The following is an 18712-nucleotide window of genomic DNA, read 5'->3' as shown; positions in this document are numbered from 1 at the left end:
ACCTCCAAACTCTAGTGGCAGCATATTTTTCTGGTTAAATACTGCATAAATACTTTCTTACAGATTGAAAATGCATGTTTATAGTATGGTATAGATTTTTTTAAAGAATTGATCAAAAGGTGCAATTTTAGGTCTATGTTGAAAATTTCGTATTAGGAGGTAGGACAGTAATTGTCATACCCGCTAAGAACACTGCCCTAAAGAACTTCTAAGTACTCTGAATTTTAATTAAAAAAACCCCTACAATTTTCAACTTTGTTTTTAATATTCTCTTTAGCGAAGATTTTAAAGTAGCGAGAAAAAGTGTTAGTGTTGAGTCATAACACTAATGAGCTGCATCCATTTTACCCTTTAAAAAAAAAAAGTCAAATTCAAAGTTAATTTTTTTATATGTGCCATACTGAACAACATTCAACTGTAATTTCAGATAAAAAAGGGAAATTATATACATACACATCTTTAACCCTAGCACCAGCACACCACCTTTGAGATCATAACATAATGCTATATTTTAAACATCATATCCTGTAATAGAATAGGTTAACAGCTTTGAAAACCATTAAAAAAATTACTCGTTGGACCTAAACTAATAAAGAAAACAAAAAAGTTTCCCAGTGAAATGTTTAAAAAAAAGGGACAACCCCCCCCAAATTTGACCAGTTCCGGAATTTAATTTCCAGGCATGATTTTAAAATGTTATGATCAAGTGACTGACTAATACTGTCCTTTCAAAACTGCACAAGAACTTAAGACTCAGTTGCCTTTGCAAGCAATTTGTAAATCACCTCACCATATATCTGAACTGTTTTCATATTGGAGACAAATGCTGTTACTGACAAGATGGGTAACACAATCATCTTCGTTTTGTCTTCTATAGCTTAACAAAGTGTCATACCATTAATCTGAAGACATTCATCCATCTTTCTGCAAATTTAAGACATTCATCCATCCTTCTGCATTCTATAGTGCTCTTTAGGTTCTGATAAGCAACAATCATAGGGCTATGAGATCCCCTGTCAACCCTAATACTTTTAAGACTTTTAATACAAAGAATGTAAAGTTATGATTTAATATCAAGCTTTGAAACCAGGAGAAACAGTTCATGAGATTTTTTTTTTCCCCAATTAGCATATCACAGTTTCTAAATTGCTTCCTTCTTGAGATCATATATTACATTATGGCCTCTTTGTGGTGCCTCATTATATGCTGATTTTTTTCAGACGGTCTACGGAATCCCTTTTTGCAATACTCACACCTATGTGGATAGTCTTTCGTGTGTATCGATATTACATGTCGTTTAAAGCCTGACGCATCCGTAGTGCTATATTCACAATACTGGCATTGATAAACTTTTCTTCCACTGTGGGTCTTCATGTGCTTCTTAAGTTCATTTTGCTGCCTAAATCCTCTTTTACATCTTTTGCATTTAAAAGGCAGGTCCTTGGTGTGAACTGAGAGGATATGCCCACTAAGTACAAAAGGATCTGATGTTTTAAAGTCACAGTGCCTACACTGATGTATCTTTTTACCTTTATGGGTTTCACTATGCTTTTTGAGCTCAGATGGACGATGGAAGCCTTTTTCACATACCTCACATTTGTGGGGAAAATCCTTTGTGTGAACTGAAATAATGTGTCGCTTCAGGTCACTTGAATTGGTGCTCTTATGGTCACAATGTGGACACTGGTGGGTCTTATGCCCTTGAAATAATTCTGTGTGCTGCTGCAGTTCTTTTTCATCTGTAAACGCCTGGGGACAGTGCTCACATTTAAATGGCAAATCAGTCCCGTGTTTGGTTTTGATGTGAGTTTTCAGATTGGACTGATCAGCACACCTGAAGACACAGTGCTGACACTGGTATGGCTTTTCCCCAGTGTGGGTCCTCATGTGCTTTTTCAGCTCTGATGGATGACGGAATCCTTTCCCACACTCCACACATACGTGAGGGAAGTTCTTACTGTGAACTGCAAGTAGATGTCTATTGAGGAGTCCCTGCTCTGCAGTTTCATAGTCACAGTATTTGCACTTGTGTAGCTTAGGCTCCTTGTCCCTCAGAATTAGTTTATTAGAACTCAACGGGCTTGCTTCTCTGTATCTTCTTGTATATTCTGTAAACTCATGGGTTTTATCAACTTTATTTATAAGTTTATGGCTTTCCAGATGATTGTGGAAACTTACTTTTTTGTTAGTTGTAAAGTCACAGTCTGTACACTGGTATTTCTTCTTAATCATGTGATCTGGATGATTCTTCATATGCCTTTTCAAGAATCCTCTGGATTTAAATTTTTTCCCACAAATATGACAAGGGTAAACTGTTAAGGGCTGTCCATCAGGACCTATTATAACAGCTGTTTTTAAACAAACAAAAACAAGTTATGAAGGAAACAAACTTACTGATTAAGAAGTTTTAAATCAGCCAACTGTTGTTCAGATTCATGCACTTACACTCGCAGCAGAGAATGGTTCAGTAGTTTAAAAACAACATTCCACAGCACCTATAGTTTATATAGTTTTGTTTTAGAAACTGCTTAAACAGATCAGTAGTATCAGATGTGCAGTGAATATATCCACGATTACTTTTTAATAGCTTGCAAAATTCAAATGAATTGCATCAGCCCGAAGTGTACTGACTTTGAATCGCAAACATTATTACGTTTTCTATGCACAGAATTGGAGGGGGGAAGGACACAGGAAATACGCAAAACGTCATTTCTGTCTTTTAGTTCGGCACCAGCTTAAAAAAGAAAAAAACAGGAATAGTACAGGAGTAAGTGCCACTCCATGACAATATGCATAACCGTACAGTGTTTACCTGTTTGCCATTGCCTGGCCTCTCCTCTCCTCCTTTTCTTGGTTTTTTGTTTTAGCACTCTATTAGTGCTAATGCTATCACAAATCTGCAGGTATTGTGTTGCATTACCGTTTTTGTTTTCTAATCGTGTATCCAAGTTATTTCCTAGAAACAAAAATTAGACACCATAAAAAACCTTAAACAACTTTTTTCTTTGGGACTGATGACTGGAATTGCACAGCAGCATATCTACTTTTAAAAAAAAATTGCCCATTCCTCTACAATGAACATATGTAAGAAAGAAGAGTGCCAATATAACGCACTATCTATCTTTGCTGGCAAAAGTCACGAATATAATTGTTTAAACATTGAATAATTTTCAAATATATTCCTTGATTTCTCATACTTCTCAAGACTTTAACTTCTTATGAGTTACACTGGTTGTTTACTTTTATTTAACTTGGTTTTACTTCTTAACAACAGCATTATCTCTTTTCTGACTACAAAACCGTATTAAAAAACCTGGCAGATCCTCCCAACTTCCCCACCCTTCCTCACCCCCACCGCTCTGAAGGCCTACAACACATGTAGGATTGTATTCATTTCAAAATTGTAGAGAAAGACTGTGGAGTCCTTCAATATATACTTTATGGGTAATTTTTTGCATTCACTGATTAGGAGAACTGACACATAACTGGATATATTTTCAAAGACAGCAAGTTAGTTTTAGTGCTGTACCAAGCACAGTTATATGTTCTTACCTGCCGCTTGACCATCTTCGTATCTTCTGGGTAGTCTTCTTTCATCTCCTGCAGAAAACGGTATTTTAGTCATTATAAATTAAAATTCTTTTTAAAGATGATGGCTTTGAAAGTTGGTAATGAGAGAAAACTAACTCAGCTAGTAAGTAACAGCTTAACTCTACCCAAACTGAGATGTGTAGTTCACAATCAGCTCAGTATCTTGTAATCATGAGCCCCAGGAAATAAAATCATATCTTTGTGAACAGTTAATATCCGCTAAAGCTGTGTTTGCATGCTTACCATGCTGATAGTCTTTCCTGCTTCTCATAATTAACATGTTTGTTTCTGCAAACTTTTAACCTCATAAATAACCTCACATACCAATCCAGAAATGAGGGTATCTGAAATCCACAGTTTTTTCTTGAGATCAAAGTACTTTATCTTTCTGGAGTAGAACTAGGCAGATAAGAAGATACCTTATCAGCCGCTCAGCACTCATCTATATGAGCCACTACAAAATTCTGGGAGACATTAAGTAATATGTCTCCCTGAAGTAACACCTCAAAGTATATGCCTCATTTTGGACTGAAAGTGTTTACTGCTACGTGCCAAGGCTTTGTGGTTCTAAAACACTTTAATCAGCCCAACCACCGTGCCCAGAAATATTATACCAATGAATTTTAACTAATTGTAACATAAATCATGGATAACCTGATATCCTCTTAATACACATTTAACATGCCAAAATATCAGAAAAGAATAAATATGAAATAAAAGAATATTCATAATTTGCAATATATCCTAATAAGACACTTCTACTATTTGAAGCATGGCTGCAGACAACAAATTACCTTTTTTTTTTTGTCTTCTAATCTGAAGGACTAACAGGCTTAAAACAGGTATATAAACTGAAATTATTAGGAACATGTTTACACATTTATTCCTACTATTCCCTTTTTAAAGTTATTTCCCCTTCCTCCTAGCTGATGTAAAATACTTAAGGCTATTCTTATCGTTGTAAAATCATCAACAGCCAACTTAACCATTAAACCTCACGCATTCTGTACCTCTGAGCTGGAATCAAGAACAGTATAAAAATTCTGCTGATTTCCTTTCTACTTTGTAAAACTCAACATAATAGCAAGCCATTAATTATATGGAAGACAACCAACTACTAAAGTAATCTGTAACTGTCTGACAGGCTAGCATTGGGAAAAAAACACCAATGTAGAAATGGAATAGTTTTCTTCATATTGAACTGCAAAAAAACTAGGGACCTCATGTGTAAAAGGTCACAAATGATGTCCAACTCACTTTTCACATCATTTCATCAACTCCACTAACTGACACTGCTAAAAGATCAGGAGGAGCTGTTTCCAAGCCCCTAGGGAAAGGTGAGAGATTATCACATTTCCACAGAGATTCTGGAGGCTAGATTAGGGAGAAAATAATGGAAGGGATTTTCAGAAAACATGAAGCATACGAATTCCTACCATAAGCAGCAGCCCAAGCAACAGGGACAAAAGTTTTATTCACGCCAGAATCTTCAAGCTGTGTGTCTGGAAGTGATGTAGCCTCTTCTTCACCTACAATAACTTCCATATAAACTTCATCTGCTATTTCAGCACAGCCTGGATTAAACGAGAAGAATACATCTTTAATTTTATTCTGCTCATCCTAAATTCTCCTTAATTTAATTTGCTCTCACTCCAATTGATACCCAATATATAAATTACTTTTCTTCCTTTGGCATTTAGAACCACCCCTTCCCTTAGGGGATCATTGTTTATTCAGACATTCCTTAAAAAGAGAAAACATGTATCAATAAATATAAATCCAAAACAAATACCAACATAAATTCAAATACACAAACTTATAAGCTTGTAACTGATGACATTTATTTGCCACTTTGCCAGAAATCTGATTAAACAAGGCAATTCACAGTAGGAAAACAGAAAAATGAGAAATGTGACTAACCTCATTAACTTCATCCATGGACATGTTAAATTTAATATAAATAATGAAATGATTGCATACAGTATGCACAAAGTGCATTTATCCACATCACTTTAAAATAATTATAGCCTGCTTTTTTTTTTTTTAGGGAAGATGAGCTTAGTTTTCTACTACTTCAGGCTGAAGAATCCTTCAGAAAAATTAAAAAAGTCCTTCAGAATGATGTTTATATTGTTGTACAAAACAGCATGAGAAACAAAAATGTTTCTGATTATGCTTACTAATATCTTCATCTTCCTGAGAAGAGTCCTTAACAGCCATGTAAACCATTTTTTCTCGCTGCATTCTACCAACACCTCCTTGTTCAATTACTCCAGCTACAGAATGTCCATTGTGAAAGTCACTCTCTGTGACAATTTCTGTCCCACCTTTAACAAAAAGAAGTTAAACACATTAAGTAAATGTGAACAAAGCCACTGTTAAGATTAATTTCAGACTTAAGTATTTTTTTCCTATTTACAACAAAGCTATTTCATAAAACTTCAATTAAATGTTTTGACATCCATGTCTGTCATAAAATCATGCAAGTTTAATACTTTGGGCCGGATAAGGAAGAAGTTCTCTCAGTGTCTCCTGATAAATTCAAGTCTGAACAACTACTTTCCAAGAAGGATCAAGACCCTTTTATGCATGCTAGCAGTGAACAAAAGTGTGACTGGAAATGTACACCTGCCATGCCCACCTAAAAAATTACTGTCATTCTAACCTTGCCCAGAACACAGCCTTTCAATTCGCTCTTGAGATGTGAACAGCTAATTCTTATCCCTCTTCCTCTCCCAAAAATCCTATTTCCTCACTTTGCAAGAACAGATTCTTAGGTACTTTTTCCTACAAGGATTCTAACGTGTGTGTCCCAGGCTCATTACATGGGATTGAGTAGTAACTTACACTGTGGCCACACTTCTCAAACCAGGAGAGAACAACTGTTATTGCCAGTTATTTCAAAAACAACATTACCTAGAGAGCCAGGCTAGCAGGGATGTAAGGTGCTGCACCAAATCCCTGGAGACAACACAACCTGAAGAGTAACAGCTGGAAAGAAGGAAATGAGAAAAACTGCCCACACAGTCCCTTCTCCAGGTGACTAACAAGTGTTGGCCCACTGACTTACTTGAGCAGTGGCAAAAGACCAGGTACCAACCTGGAACTTGATACTGATACTTGAGTCAGAGAGAGGTGGCCGATAAATATCGATGCTGATGCTTAGCCTTCCGTGTGTATCAGGGACTGAAGAGTGAGAGAGAAGCTGCAGATTATGGCAGAACAAGCCAACACCTGCTATGTATCAAGAGTCCGTGTTCGCTACTGTGAACGGTCCTGATGGACAATGCTCAGCTAGGTGGTCAAGTCCAAACCAAGTACATTGATCATCATTCCCTGTGTTTTGTAACTGCGAGACTTACCAAACATCAACGCTGCCCAAGCCCGTTTTTATCATTTTTGCTGAAAGGGGCTTTGGTGGCACATTTAGGTAAGTAACTAGACTGCAATGCAAATGGATGACACAGAAGAACCACGTACACCTCCACCCCACGTACAAAAAGATCAAGAGACTAGTGCTAATGAGTAAACTTGAACCTTGGCTATTTGTGAAGACTGACATCTCAGTTTCTGTATTCCTTAATGCTGAGCAGCAAACGCACATTATCAACACAATCAGCTCTTTCCAAGGGGAAGTACTCGCCAGTAATGAACGGGGTAATTTGCCAGGACTACCTCCTGGCTATTATCAGAAGTACTGAGAGTAGCTCATGAGAACATCCCTGCTGTAAATTAGTTTTCAGACGTAAGAGATTCCGATTATTCCTGCTGCTGCATTAGCAGTCTGTCCCTCAAGACCGACAACTTATCCCGAGGAAGAAACTGTATTTCAAGAACAGGGCCTGGCAATTAATGTAGAGACTGGCAGATGAAACAGATGTCACAATAGATAAGGGATGTTAAGATGCTGTTTCTCTAGATCCTTTCCCCATGGCCTCAGAAAGCATGTGGTCTTTGCAACCTTTCTCATACTTGAAAGGAATTAAGGATCAAATACTGAAAATCCCAGGGCCTTACAGAAATACTCACTAACCTTCAGCCAAATTTGGTACTGTCTATTCCAAACAGGGTAGTAAAATATGTTAAGCTACTTTGGCAACCTTGTGAAGGACTTCATTAACAGGCTCCAAAATCTACACTGTATCATGCTTCAAAAGGATGCGCAACTCATAAGACAGCCTTAACTAATTCTGAACCCACCCTGAGAGACAGTGAAAACCAAAGACAACTGCCCTATTAGCTAGCAGTCTGATCATCTCTGCAACAATCCTTTTCTGCCATTAATTTGAGATGAAAAGATTACCTGTTTCTCACGAAAGAAAAATAAAAGGCATCATACAGCTGAAAATTTCCTGAAGCAGCAGTTCATGCTACTTGAAAAATAGCACCAGGATTGTTACTAATTGGAGGACTTCGTTGATCTAATCCACAGTTCTGCCTAAAGTTTGAGATTTTCACAGCATAGCCAGGCCAGTGCTACCAGTCTATGGGAAACGATTGCCTTCCTCCACTCCAAGAAGAATAGTCAGGCTGATTTGCCCTGTGAATGGCATATCCTGGCCAGATACGTTCCACTGAGGCAGCCTTTCAGTACCTAAACGTAAAGGGTAATGTGGAAAGAGCCAGAGATTTCAGTTCTGAGAACAGCTGTAAGGAGGACCCTTGCTTTTAGAATTTGCAAAGAACGGAACCTGTACATCCCCTTGCAAAGCACCTGGAAGTGCTGCATCCATCCTTTCCAAAAGAGAACTGCAGAGCAATTCTCAGTTTCTTGGTTAGATTTGGAAATGACTGCATGCGTAAAGCCCCAGCAATCTTCCCCCTCTCTCTGTGTCAAGGCCACCGAAGACCATTCAATGACAGAAATCCACTCTCGAGGATTTTCTGTGCTGACACACAGTCCTGCAATGTCAGAGAAAAGCAGCAGCTGAAAAAGAGCTGCAGACACTCAACCACTTCTATATTTGGGCTTTGGTTGCCTGAAAATAAATACTGCTAATCAAAAAAGAACTTGAGACTAATACACACCTAGTATTTACCACATATGGGCAACCTCCACAAATGTCACATTCTACAAAACATTCCAGTCAGTGGATTACATGAAATTAAGAACAACAAACAAAAAGACCCTGAAATACTTCACACTACTCTGGAAGAATACATAGAATTTAAAAGGTACCTATTTCAACATCATCTTCAGCTTCAGCTTTAAATATGTACACTTTGATAACTTCTGAACCAAAACCATCATCTTTAGCAACATCATCATTTGTCACCTCCGTACTGATTTTCAAGGGAGTGCTTCCTATATGGTCCAATTTTTCTCCAACATCATCCACTGTAAACATAAGAGAACAATAATGAGGTTCAAACACATTTTTTTTAAAAGTCAAAGTAATCAGTAGCATCATTTTCTGCACTATTATCCCCATGCATAGTAAAGATTTGTATTCATAAATGGCTTTTACAAAACAGTTCATCTCAAGATACTTAAAAGAGATTCCACAAGTTCAGTACTCATTTTACTGCAACTCAGGAAACACAGCAAGAATTACAGAATGAAGAACACAAGAGGAAGCTTGTCATCAAAGAGAATGTGGTAATTGGTTATGCCTCACACTATTATACTAAGAAAGCAAAAATATATCAATAAGTAAAATTAAACATCTATCAAAAAAATGTTAAAAATTAACCCAGAATTGCCTATTACAGTCTACGAGTCCCAAGAAGTTTCATTGCTCTCAGATACTGGCGACTAAAATTTAGCAGCTGAAACTCTTGGTAAGAGTGATGACCCTGAATATATTCCCAGTGAAAGAAGTGTGCATCAAAAATTTGACATTTTCACCCTAAAAAGAAATTATGATTTTATCCACTTGAAAACTTATAAATTAATGAAGATTACTGTATAATATACAGCTGATTAAAACATACAGTGAAAATAAACCCAAATACTACTATGTGAAACTGACTTCTCATTCTTTATGTATGCAACCTAGTCACTCTGATTATTTGGTCTCTATATTAAAAATGCTCATTTTATTTATACCACAAATATGACATTCAAAGTATTGACGTGTAGAATTAACACTATTTTGGTAAAAAGGGTATTCACATAGGTATCAATATATATACTCCGAATTGCCAATACTGAGGCCACTGAACTAAGCATCTTTCTGACATACGTATTGCCAACACACTTCTCTCAGCGGATAAAATCAGCTCCTCTGCAGATGGCCAACACAAACCTGTGCAACGCTTAACACCCACTGAAGTCCTCTAAATAGAGAACAATTACACAAAATGTAAACAGAACCTGAATCGAATACATTCCAGGGAAGTTGCGATATACTGCAAACATAACATTATAATATGTGCATACTAGGTTAAAAAAAAAACATTAAAATTAATATTGAAGTGACAGTAGTGTTTCATGACTAAGAATAGTCTCCTGGATGCAGACATGAGGGCTCTGAGGAAAGGCTGGCTTACCTCGGGAAGGCTGCAGTGGTTCCCAATCCCCCTCTAAGCTTCCTGCCCTCAGTGCAGTGATGACTGCTCTTGAGGAGCGGCTTTTAACTACGTCAGGCTACAGCCTGGTGCATTGAGGTGAACTGGAGTTCCTTTAAGCTCCTCTTAGTACTCCAGGCAGCCATGCAAGGTGGTTCAGAACGTGCTAGAAAAGGAGCAGATGCCTTTCCTGCAGCAGGGTGGGAATCCACCACAGCAATCCCAAAGTAAGCCCTTCCCCGCTCACGGAGAGGATTCCACAGAAACACCTACCCAACTATAACACCGCCTGTCATCCCCACATTGAGAAGCCTCATTTCTACCTCACAAATCTTGGACTGCATTGGAAGAGTACAGAAGTTATTCAGGACAGAACTAGCTATAATGTAGGTAAGTACAAATAAGTATTTGATTTAATTTTAGAACCTCTGAAAATTAGATATCTTGATGAAAATTAAACAGAAAACATTAAAAAAAAGCTACGTTTTAGCTGTTTCTTTTGTAAATATGAGATTAATTGCACTGCCAAAAAAACACCAAACTCTGATCAGTAAAGAAATAAAAATTTCCTCAGGAGAAGAGTTTTTAATTAAAAACATTCTAAATCTCTATTAAAATCAATGCCAGCAACATCAACACCTTAATGTGTTAAAATCTGACGCATGGCGTTCACGTTACCTTGCAGGACAATGAAAACAGTAAGAGTATGAACACCACAAACGAGAAAGCCACAACAGAGAACTTGGCATATTCCTTTGACACTTAAGTTTACCAGCATCAGGTTATTAGTACATCTTTAGATCCAGTACGGGAGCGTTACTGCATCTGCTAATTGAAATTTTTTACACTGCCAAAATGGTGTTATCAGAAGAGAGGATTATGCATCCTCTACTAACTGGAAAAGGGAAGATGCTAAAAAGTACTTATCTTGGAAAAAGTATTTCCATACATTTAGTATGTTTGGCTTTTTAAAAGACCATTTTCTTTTCAAAAGTTTCATATCCAAATTCTTCAAAGTGATACACATAACTTTAATTTTAGTACAATGAACATCCCATTGCATGTATGAGTCTTTGAAGGACTGGCGGTAACTAACAGTACAAGGCAGGAGTGATTATATATATAGCTGTATGACTAGACATGCTGCCAAAACACAGAAAGAATATTTAAAGGCTGGGTGGGAGAAATCACTGATTGTAAGCTGTTACTGTAATTTTAGAATTGGCAGGTGGTGAAGTTATTTTCTAATCTGCAACTCAAGCAACATCAACTTTTTCTAAACTCACAAATTTTATAAACATAACAGATTATCAGTTTAACATAGGAAATAAGTATTTCAGTACTGGAAGGTTATTTAACAATAGCAACTTCCTCTGAGCAGTGGAGTAATCACGTATGTGTGATAAAAAGTTTCCTTTATGGCAAAAATTTCCAATTATTTAACTAATATTGGCTGACAGTAACTGTACACCACTATGTATCTGGTGAAATAGAATAAACACACTATTTCAGATTAGTTGCCTCATGAGGACATCAACTGCAATACAACGAAGATTACATAAAGAAAAAAAGAGGCATTTTTCAATTTTACAATTTTTATAAAAATATATATTCTCAGCCAAAAATATAAAGTATAACACATGAATATAACATGTACGCTGACATGATGTATTCTACCATTTCAAGTAAAGCCCCCAAATCTTTAATATCCTCTAAAAAAACAGGGAGCCCTGTCTTAGAGGGGCAAACTTACAACATAATTTAAAAATGTAGTGGTTACTCCCACACCATCATCCATCCTCTGTTTTTTCAAAGATCTTCAGTCTCTACAACTAAAGCTAACGTAGTGGAAACATATCAGGAAGCCCATGTATCCAGGGCCTCTGGAATCACTTTTCTACAAAAAGCAAAAACGAAATATACAAAATTTGAAAAATATAAACTGGACTGAGAAAACGATACTGATGTAGACTGCCATTTGTAAGATGTTGCCTTTTGTTTCAAATGCCTCAACAATAAAAGACATTGCATCGGCAACTGCTACTGCTTAAACTGCTGACTAATATGAAGTAACTGTCATGGTTTCAATCTGTTTTTTAAAGACATTTAGGTAACACGAAAACAATCAACACGGCAGGACACATCATCTTTCTTTAGTTCCAAAATATTAGGACTTTAAAAAAAAAAAACAGATTGTGAAAATACTCTATTGTCTAAGTAATATGACTTCAACCAGAGACTGCTAACCCATCACTCCTAAATTATCTGATGACCAATCCCAGTGATAGTTCTCAGGAATAGGAATGCTTACTTTATGTCAATGGAAGAATAAGAAAGTGTCTTCCAGATCTGACTCATCCACCAGAAGCACTACATATTATTATCTCGTCACTTAAAATTAACTGAAAAAACACAACAGAGAACCTTTATAAATATATGCTGAATCCTCCTGAATAAACAAGGTTTAAAGGAAAACTCAGCACACTTCCAATTTTAAACTTACCTTACTTTGCTGTTTTCAGGTGTGTGATGTCCAGATTCACCGTGGATTGCCAGCTCCCAATTCATGTGATGCCTCAGCATGCACTATGCTGGTGATATCACACCCACCATAGGAGCCCATAGGGACAACATGAGGGCAAGATAAGTCCCGTGGTTTTACAATTTTTCCTATTTTTCTGATGTCTGATGTACTTATTTTATATCCCATAGGTTACAATATAGGAGTATCAGTATTAAAATGTTTAGCAAACTATGTAACACTGTATTGTAATACACTAAAAAGGAGGTGGTGGTGGAACAGTACCTTACCCCTAAAGGCCAGCTCCAGTGTTGTTCTTTGGTGGGTATGAGGTCACCAACATAGTGCATGCAGGGCCAACACACGGATCGGGAGCTGGCAATCCGCTGTGGGTCTGAATATCGCAAACCTGAAAAACAAAAAAGGGCATGCTTTAAGCTACACGTGTGCAAACTCCTCCCTGGCAAAATGGGATGTACATAGTTTTCCCACCTCAGTGTGAGACGGATGGGAGCATGACCACGCTATATACATTCATTTTGAATTAATTTCCTTTTTAACAAGTCCCTTTTAAACAGGTATTCTGGAGATTAAAACAAGGGATCATGCATATCCCGTGGCATATGTTGTGAACGTATCAAAAAAAGATTTTTCAGTCTTATGCTTAGAAGGCTGATTTAAAAAAGCTGAATTCATCTGCACTGAGATAGCAGAGCGGTGATTATCTTCTAGTGAAAACTTCCAGTTACAAAATCATATGCAGCTAGTTCACAGAATAGTATTTACACAAAAATATAATTACCAATAGCGTATACAATATCTACATGGGAATGCTGTCTTAAAATGGTAAAGGATCACCTTTCAGTATATTTAAACTGCAACTCCCATCAGAAGAATATGTTAAAATTCCACTCAGCTCAGTTTCACACCCTAAAATGTAGTATTTTAGTTTCCAAAATGTGTTCCACAGAACAGCTGGTGGTATTCCCTGAGGGCATATCCCTCCTTTTTAGATGCTAAATACCATTAAAAGACAGCTATGAAGTATTTTGAAATTCTTTAAAACTATCATTTTGATGTGATTTACATTATTAAAAAGTTCAACAGTCCTATGTACATACCCCAAAAGATAGCATAAAACTAACTTTCTACAACATTTACTAAACATTTCATTTGAGAAGTCAAAAAATGTAAGCATATATAAAGAACTTTAAATTGCTTGATAAACTGAGGCATTTATCTATCCTACACAACAGATTATCCTCCTAAACATAACAAATTCAAGGCTAATTTAAAAAACATTTTAAAATATCAAAAAATGAAAAACTATGTAAGATTGATTCATTTTTGCTGAGAAAAAAATCAATAGCAGATAATTTGTTGGGCCAAGTTGGCATACCCAGCATAATACAGCCTCAAAACTTAGCAGAGGGAAGACACTCCCTCAATTTATCGAAAATGATTACTTACAACAGAATTCTAGATTAATAATGTAGCTTCCAACTGTGATTATTCAGGCATATCATGATTATACATACATATAAATCTGATTTGCTTAAAACTAGGTCTCAAACTGGCTTTGGAACATAGCAAAAGCCATCGGTAGGCTTGAGAACACTTGACAAAACTATAAATGTATCAGACACAGCTGGGGTCATCAGGTAACTATTACCGAAAGTTTAAGATGCTCTGGTCTAAGTGCAGCGATCATCATTATCAATCACACTTATCTATCTTTAGAAGGAATTCCAAAGATGACTTTACTTACAATTACAAAGGTGCAGTTGGAAATACCGCAGTTACAGAATACAACTCATCGTAAGTACTCTGTCAGAAAGGAGGAATTTTTTCAATGAAACAACTGACTGTAAAAATGGTGTTGCTTTATTTACAAACACACAGGAATTTTTCTGCTGTAAGTCTAACTTGCTTTTAGACTGAGGTTTTTTTGGTTCTTTTTTCAAAAAAACCTTTTTGACTTCTATTAGTGACATACAGCATTACAGTAATGACAGAATGATAAAAAAAATCATTGCTGTCCATCCTATATAGAACAAAAAATAAATACCAAAAATATATTTTGCATAAGGGACACAAGTGCTACGAAATATTAGAATCATTATAATCACTGATCAGTCATGTCCTCTGTCTTGAAATCTTTAATAAATGCAGCTTGCTGTGAACAGATTGACACTTAGACACACTTGGCATTGCCATTTTTTTAAACATATTGATTCTGACTAAATAAAATCTGTTTTGACCTACTCACATTTCAGTAACTAATTTGGAGAAGTAAAAAATATAAAATTAACTATCACCCGTTTTATCAAAATTGTGTAACGGTATCTTGAGTAGAATTTAACCACTGAAGAAACATAATATATCTAGGGTCCTTTCAGTAGCTTTCACTCACCAAGTAGTATAGGACCACGTAGTTTCCTCAGAGTTGAATGCTTTGTGGAAACTGAAATGGGCAGCCACTTTCCAGTATTAGAGAGCCAATCAATTAATGCACACAAGCCCTTAGTGTCAAGTTCAGTCCAGAACAGCACAACAGACAATAAAATGCCTATTTTAGTTTTTAATACAGCTAAACAAGCAGTATTTTGTGGACACGTAAGAAAAAACTTTATGAGTCAGAAAAACCTATCTCTTTGTTGGATTCTACTGATTAAGCCCAACACGTTATTTTTACACGAATCTACATAACACAGTAATATACCTGTGTATTTTTAAAAAAAGTATTATGCTCAAAATATGTGGAATGTTTAACTTTTTAATGTGTTTTTCTTAATTTTCAGGAGTATCTGGTTTCAGAAACATAAATATACACACTCATTCACTCAGCAGCATGAATGTCATTCTCTTTCTTGCTGTATCAGAGCTAACAGATTTTTCATCAAGAAAACCCAAATCCAGACACCAAGAATTAACTGGGCAACAGACTATTATTTGAGAGTTCCAGTACAGAATGCAGCAAGAGTCCAGTTATAGTAACTTCTCCCCACCAGAGCAATTCTACTTCAGATAATCTCCTGTTCATATCTACCTTTGTTTAACTTACAAGATATCATTAAGTAGTCTTCAGATGTACTCTTGCCATCATCATCATCTTCTGTTTTTATAGTCACTGTGGAGCCGGGAACAGTACCAGCTGCTTGAATGACTGCTTCAGAATCTGAGTTCGTTACAAGAACTTCTTCTGAAACCATTGTAGGTGAGTTGGCTCCTGAAACAGAGTCTTGCACCACGTGCTCCAAATGCCCATCAGGACCTGTAACAAGGTCAGCCACAAAAACCTGATCGGGAACTCTAACGGTTTCTGTTATTAGATCAGAAGTCAAAACATGATCACTGGTATCTAAAGCCTCTTCAATAGCAACATCAGCTTCCAAAACAGAATCGGGAACAATTACACCTTCTGTTACAACATCGGTTTCAGTGATGATGTCAGGTCCTTGGACAACTTCAGCTGCTAAGCCATGATCAAGTGTTATTCCATCATCGGTAACAACATCAGAAACTAGGACAGCTTCGGGGACTGATACAACAATATGGTCTCCATCAATATGAGCAGTGCCAGCCATTCCAGCCACTATGAAACAATTATGAATGAGAAGAAAAATGTTAAAATTAGTGCATCAGCAATTAGTTTAATCTAAAGAATGGAGTAATTGTATAGTTAAGTTAAACATGGATGTACAGATCTGTTACCTTTCAACAATCCACACTGCATTTCACCTGATAAAGACTATCCAAAGCAGCCTGTATTCTTTAAATTAAGAAAAACAAAACATGCCACTTCTTTAAGAGGTAACGCGGAGTTTGCCCCAAATTTAGGTTTTACAATGCTGGTACGTTAAAAACTACAGGCCAGTTTTCAATCTCATCTTTTCTTAAATTCCAGTTAGAAAACATGTGATTACAGCAGCAATTTGAACTCTCACAGAATTCTTGCATGACACTGGAAGTGTGGTAACAATACATTAACTGCTGTTACAATAAATGGACTCTCATCCTTTAGACTGTGTGGGCCTTGATAAAAAGAAACACTCAGCTACATGCAACTGCATGCAACATTTACAACACAATTTCCAACAACTTGCCACGTTGCAAGGAATTGCTAGAAGCAGAAACCTGTTTTTCATTAACAGACTTGACTGGCCAGTCGTATTTGCAGACTACTTTTCTATACATAAAAAAGAATGCACAGTGTATTATTTTAACACACACATAAATAGCAGTTTTAGTCTTAAAGAACAAAACAATAAAATAGTTCTTATCAGAATGGAAAAAAATAATTCAGCATTGTACTGCAAATGCCATTATTTTGTTACACTCGAGGGATATTAATTCATGATATAACAGAGACATAGTCCTTCTCAATAGTTGGGAAGGTCATCTCTTGTCATAATGCAGAAATGGAGACCCACAAAGAAAAGAGTGGAGATTTCTTGCTGTCCCTTCTCTCAACCTTCAAAATGGAGGTTACTTAGCACTGCCACCAAAAGAAATAGTATTAATTTAAAAAAAAAAAAAATCAATTTAGAAACAAGTTTTCTTACATCAGTACAGTCTCAGGACTGATGTTCTTGACAGAAGACTTCTAAGCACATGTGAACATGCAGATTTAGCTAAATCTGTAAATGGTTGTCTACGTGATAAGTTATCTGTTATCATACAGGCACATTACTTCCCAACACATTTACTGAAATACCCTAAAGGAGAACTGGAGACAGTAATCAAGGTAAGCACACAAAAGCTCAGATGTTGTTTACATCTTGTACTGGATGCTATTTACATCTCCTGTATGCGGGAGATGTAACAACTAGTCAACGTGATTTCAAGCAGAATTGCAGGCACCACAAAAAAACTGAACTCCAGATAACATTTTCTGTCTCATCTAGAGCATTTTTGGCCACCGACTTAACTTCTTTTTTTATTCAGAATTACTTCAATATTTTGGAGTAAGTGACTATTTCAACCAAAGTATACAGAGACATATTATACATCACCTTAAATTTTGAATTTTCTCAAAAAAGCCATGCAATTAGCATTACTATATTAGTCAACTCTACATCTTGGTCTCATTTATAAACACATAGCAAAAACTTGAGAAACAGTCTTGATTTCATTCATTGTTTTTAGTAGTTAAAATGTTTACCAAAATCCTGCATAATCATAGTGTGAGGCATTTTGGATTCTTGTGTTTGCAATCCAAGACTTCCACCACCCGGATCCATATTCAGCTAAGTTCGTTCACAAATAACTGCAAGAAAAGCAAAACCAGGATTTATGATGAACAGCGTTATTGTGTTGATTAGCTTTACTGCATTAACGTGTCACACTGACAAACACAGAAAATTATTTATCCAAAACTTCAAGAAAAAAAGCCCGCAGTACTTCATACAAGTCACTTTGCTTTATTCCTTTGGATTTTTTATTTTTTGACCTAAAAATCCTGAAAATGTTTCCACCCATAAGTAGTCCTATAATAATCAAAAGAATGACACATGCAAGTGAAACCAAACAAGTCAGTAATTCTTGGTCAGGACTTAAAATGGGTTTTTATGTTAAGTCTTTGGTTACTGCCGGTCCTAGCACAGTTCTGTTTATAACCTGTAGAATTTAGCTGGAAAGTGCTTTCTAGTTACCCTCAGCATGCAGAAGTACAGACTTCAACATTGTTTTATTTCTAGGAGCAGTAAGCACAGGAAATGCCAAAAGCTTCCTTTTTCCCACTACAAACTGAACATTAAAATATTCTTACAGTGTTATGAGACTGTCTCCATAGGGTAACAGCTCACTGACTGACAGTAAAGATCTCACCTGCAATACCAGCAGTAGCATCAGGCCATAGCAACAAACCAGTATTACACGTTACTAAGCAGTTGAACCTAGTTACAGGTAACTTCTTATATAGAAGCAGAAACTTTGTCAAGAAGCAAGTTAACTTTGCCTTAAAGAATCTGTAGCTCACTGTCTGTAGAAGCAAGAAACACGTGCTATTACTAACTACGTGCCTTACCAGAAAAACATATATTGGCAACTACACACGAAGAAGTCACCTTTGCTCTATCCCTGTCTGTA

The 18712-nt window shown here is 36.5% G+C and overlaps 1 protein-coding gene across 2 annotated transcripts; it reads right to left on the bottom strand.

Annotated features, from left to right (window-relative positions):
• Positions 1–1118: 1118 nt before the first annotated feature.
• On the bottom strand, positions 1119–17865 carry ZNF711 (zinc finger protein 711). 2 transcript variants are annotated; one of them, XM_010284308.1, is made up of 8 exons: positions 17787–17865; positions 15687–16217; positions 8771–8929; positions 5772–5918; positions 5028–5165; positions 3553–3600; positions 2813–2956; positions 1119–2348 (listed from the first exon to the last, which is right to left on the bottom strand). In XM_010284308.1, exons 1-8 carry the CDS (start codon positions 17863–17865, stop codon positions 1171–1173), a joined length of 2424 nt encoding a protein of 807 aa, XP_010282610.1. In that variant the 3' UTR covers positions 1119–1170. The 2 variants fall into 2 exon arrangements, with proteins under 2 accessions (XP_010282610.1, XP_010282611.1); XM_010284309.1 differs by lacking the exon at positions 5028–5165.
• Between the last annotated feature and the right edge of the window lie 847 nt (positions 17866–18712).

This window comes from Phaethon lepturus, unplaced genomic scaffold (genome assembly GCF_000687285.1).
Source record: "Phaethon lepturus isolate BGI_N335 unplaced genomic scaffold, ASM68728v1 scaffold43863, whole genome shotgun sequence".
NCBI classification, from domain to species: domain Eukaryota; kingdom Metazoa; phylum Chordata; class Aves; order Phaethontiformes; family Phaethontidae; genus Phaethon; species Phaethon lepturus.
Note: the sequence above shows the minus strand (reverse complement) of the source record. Positions and strands in the feature narration are given on the sequence as shown.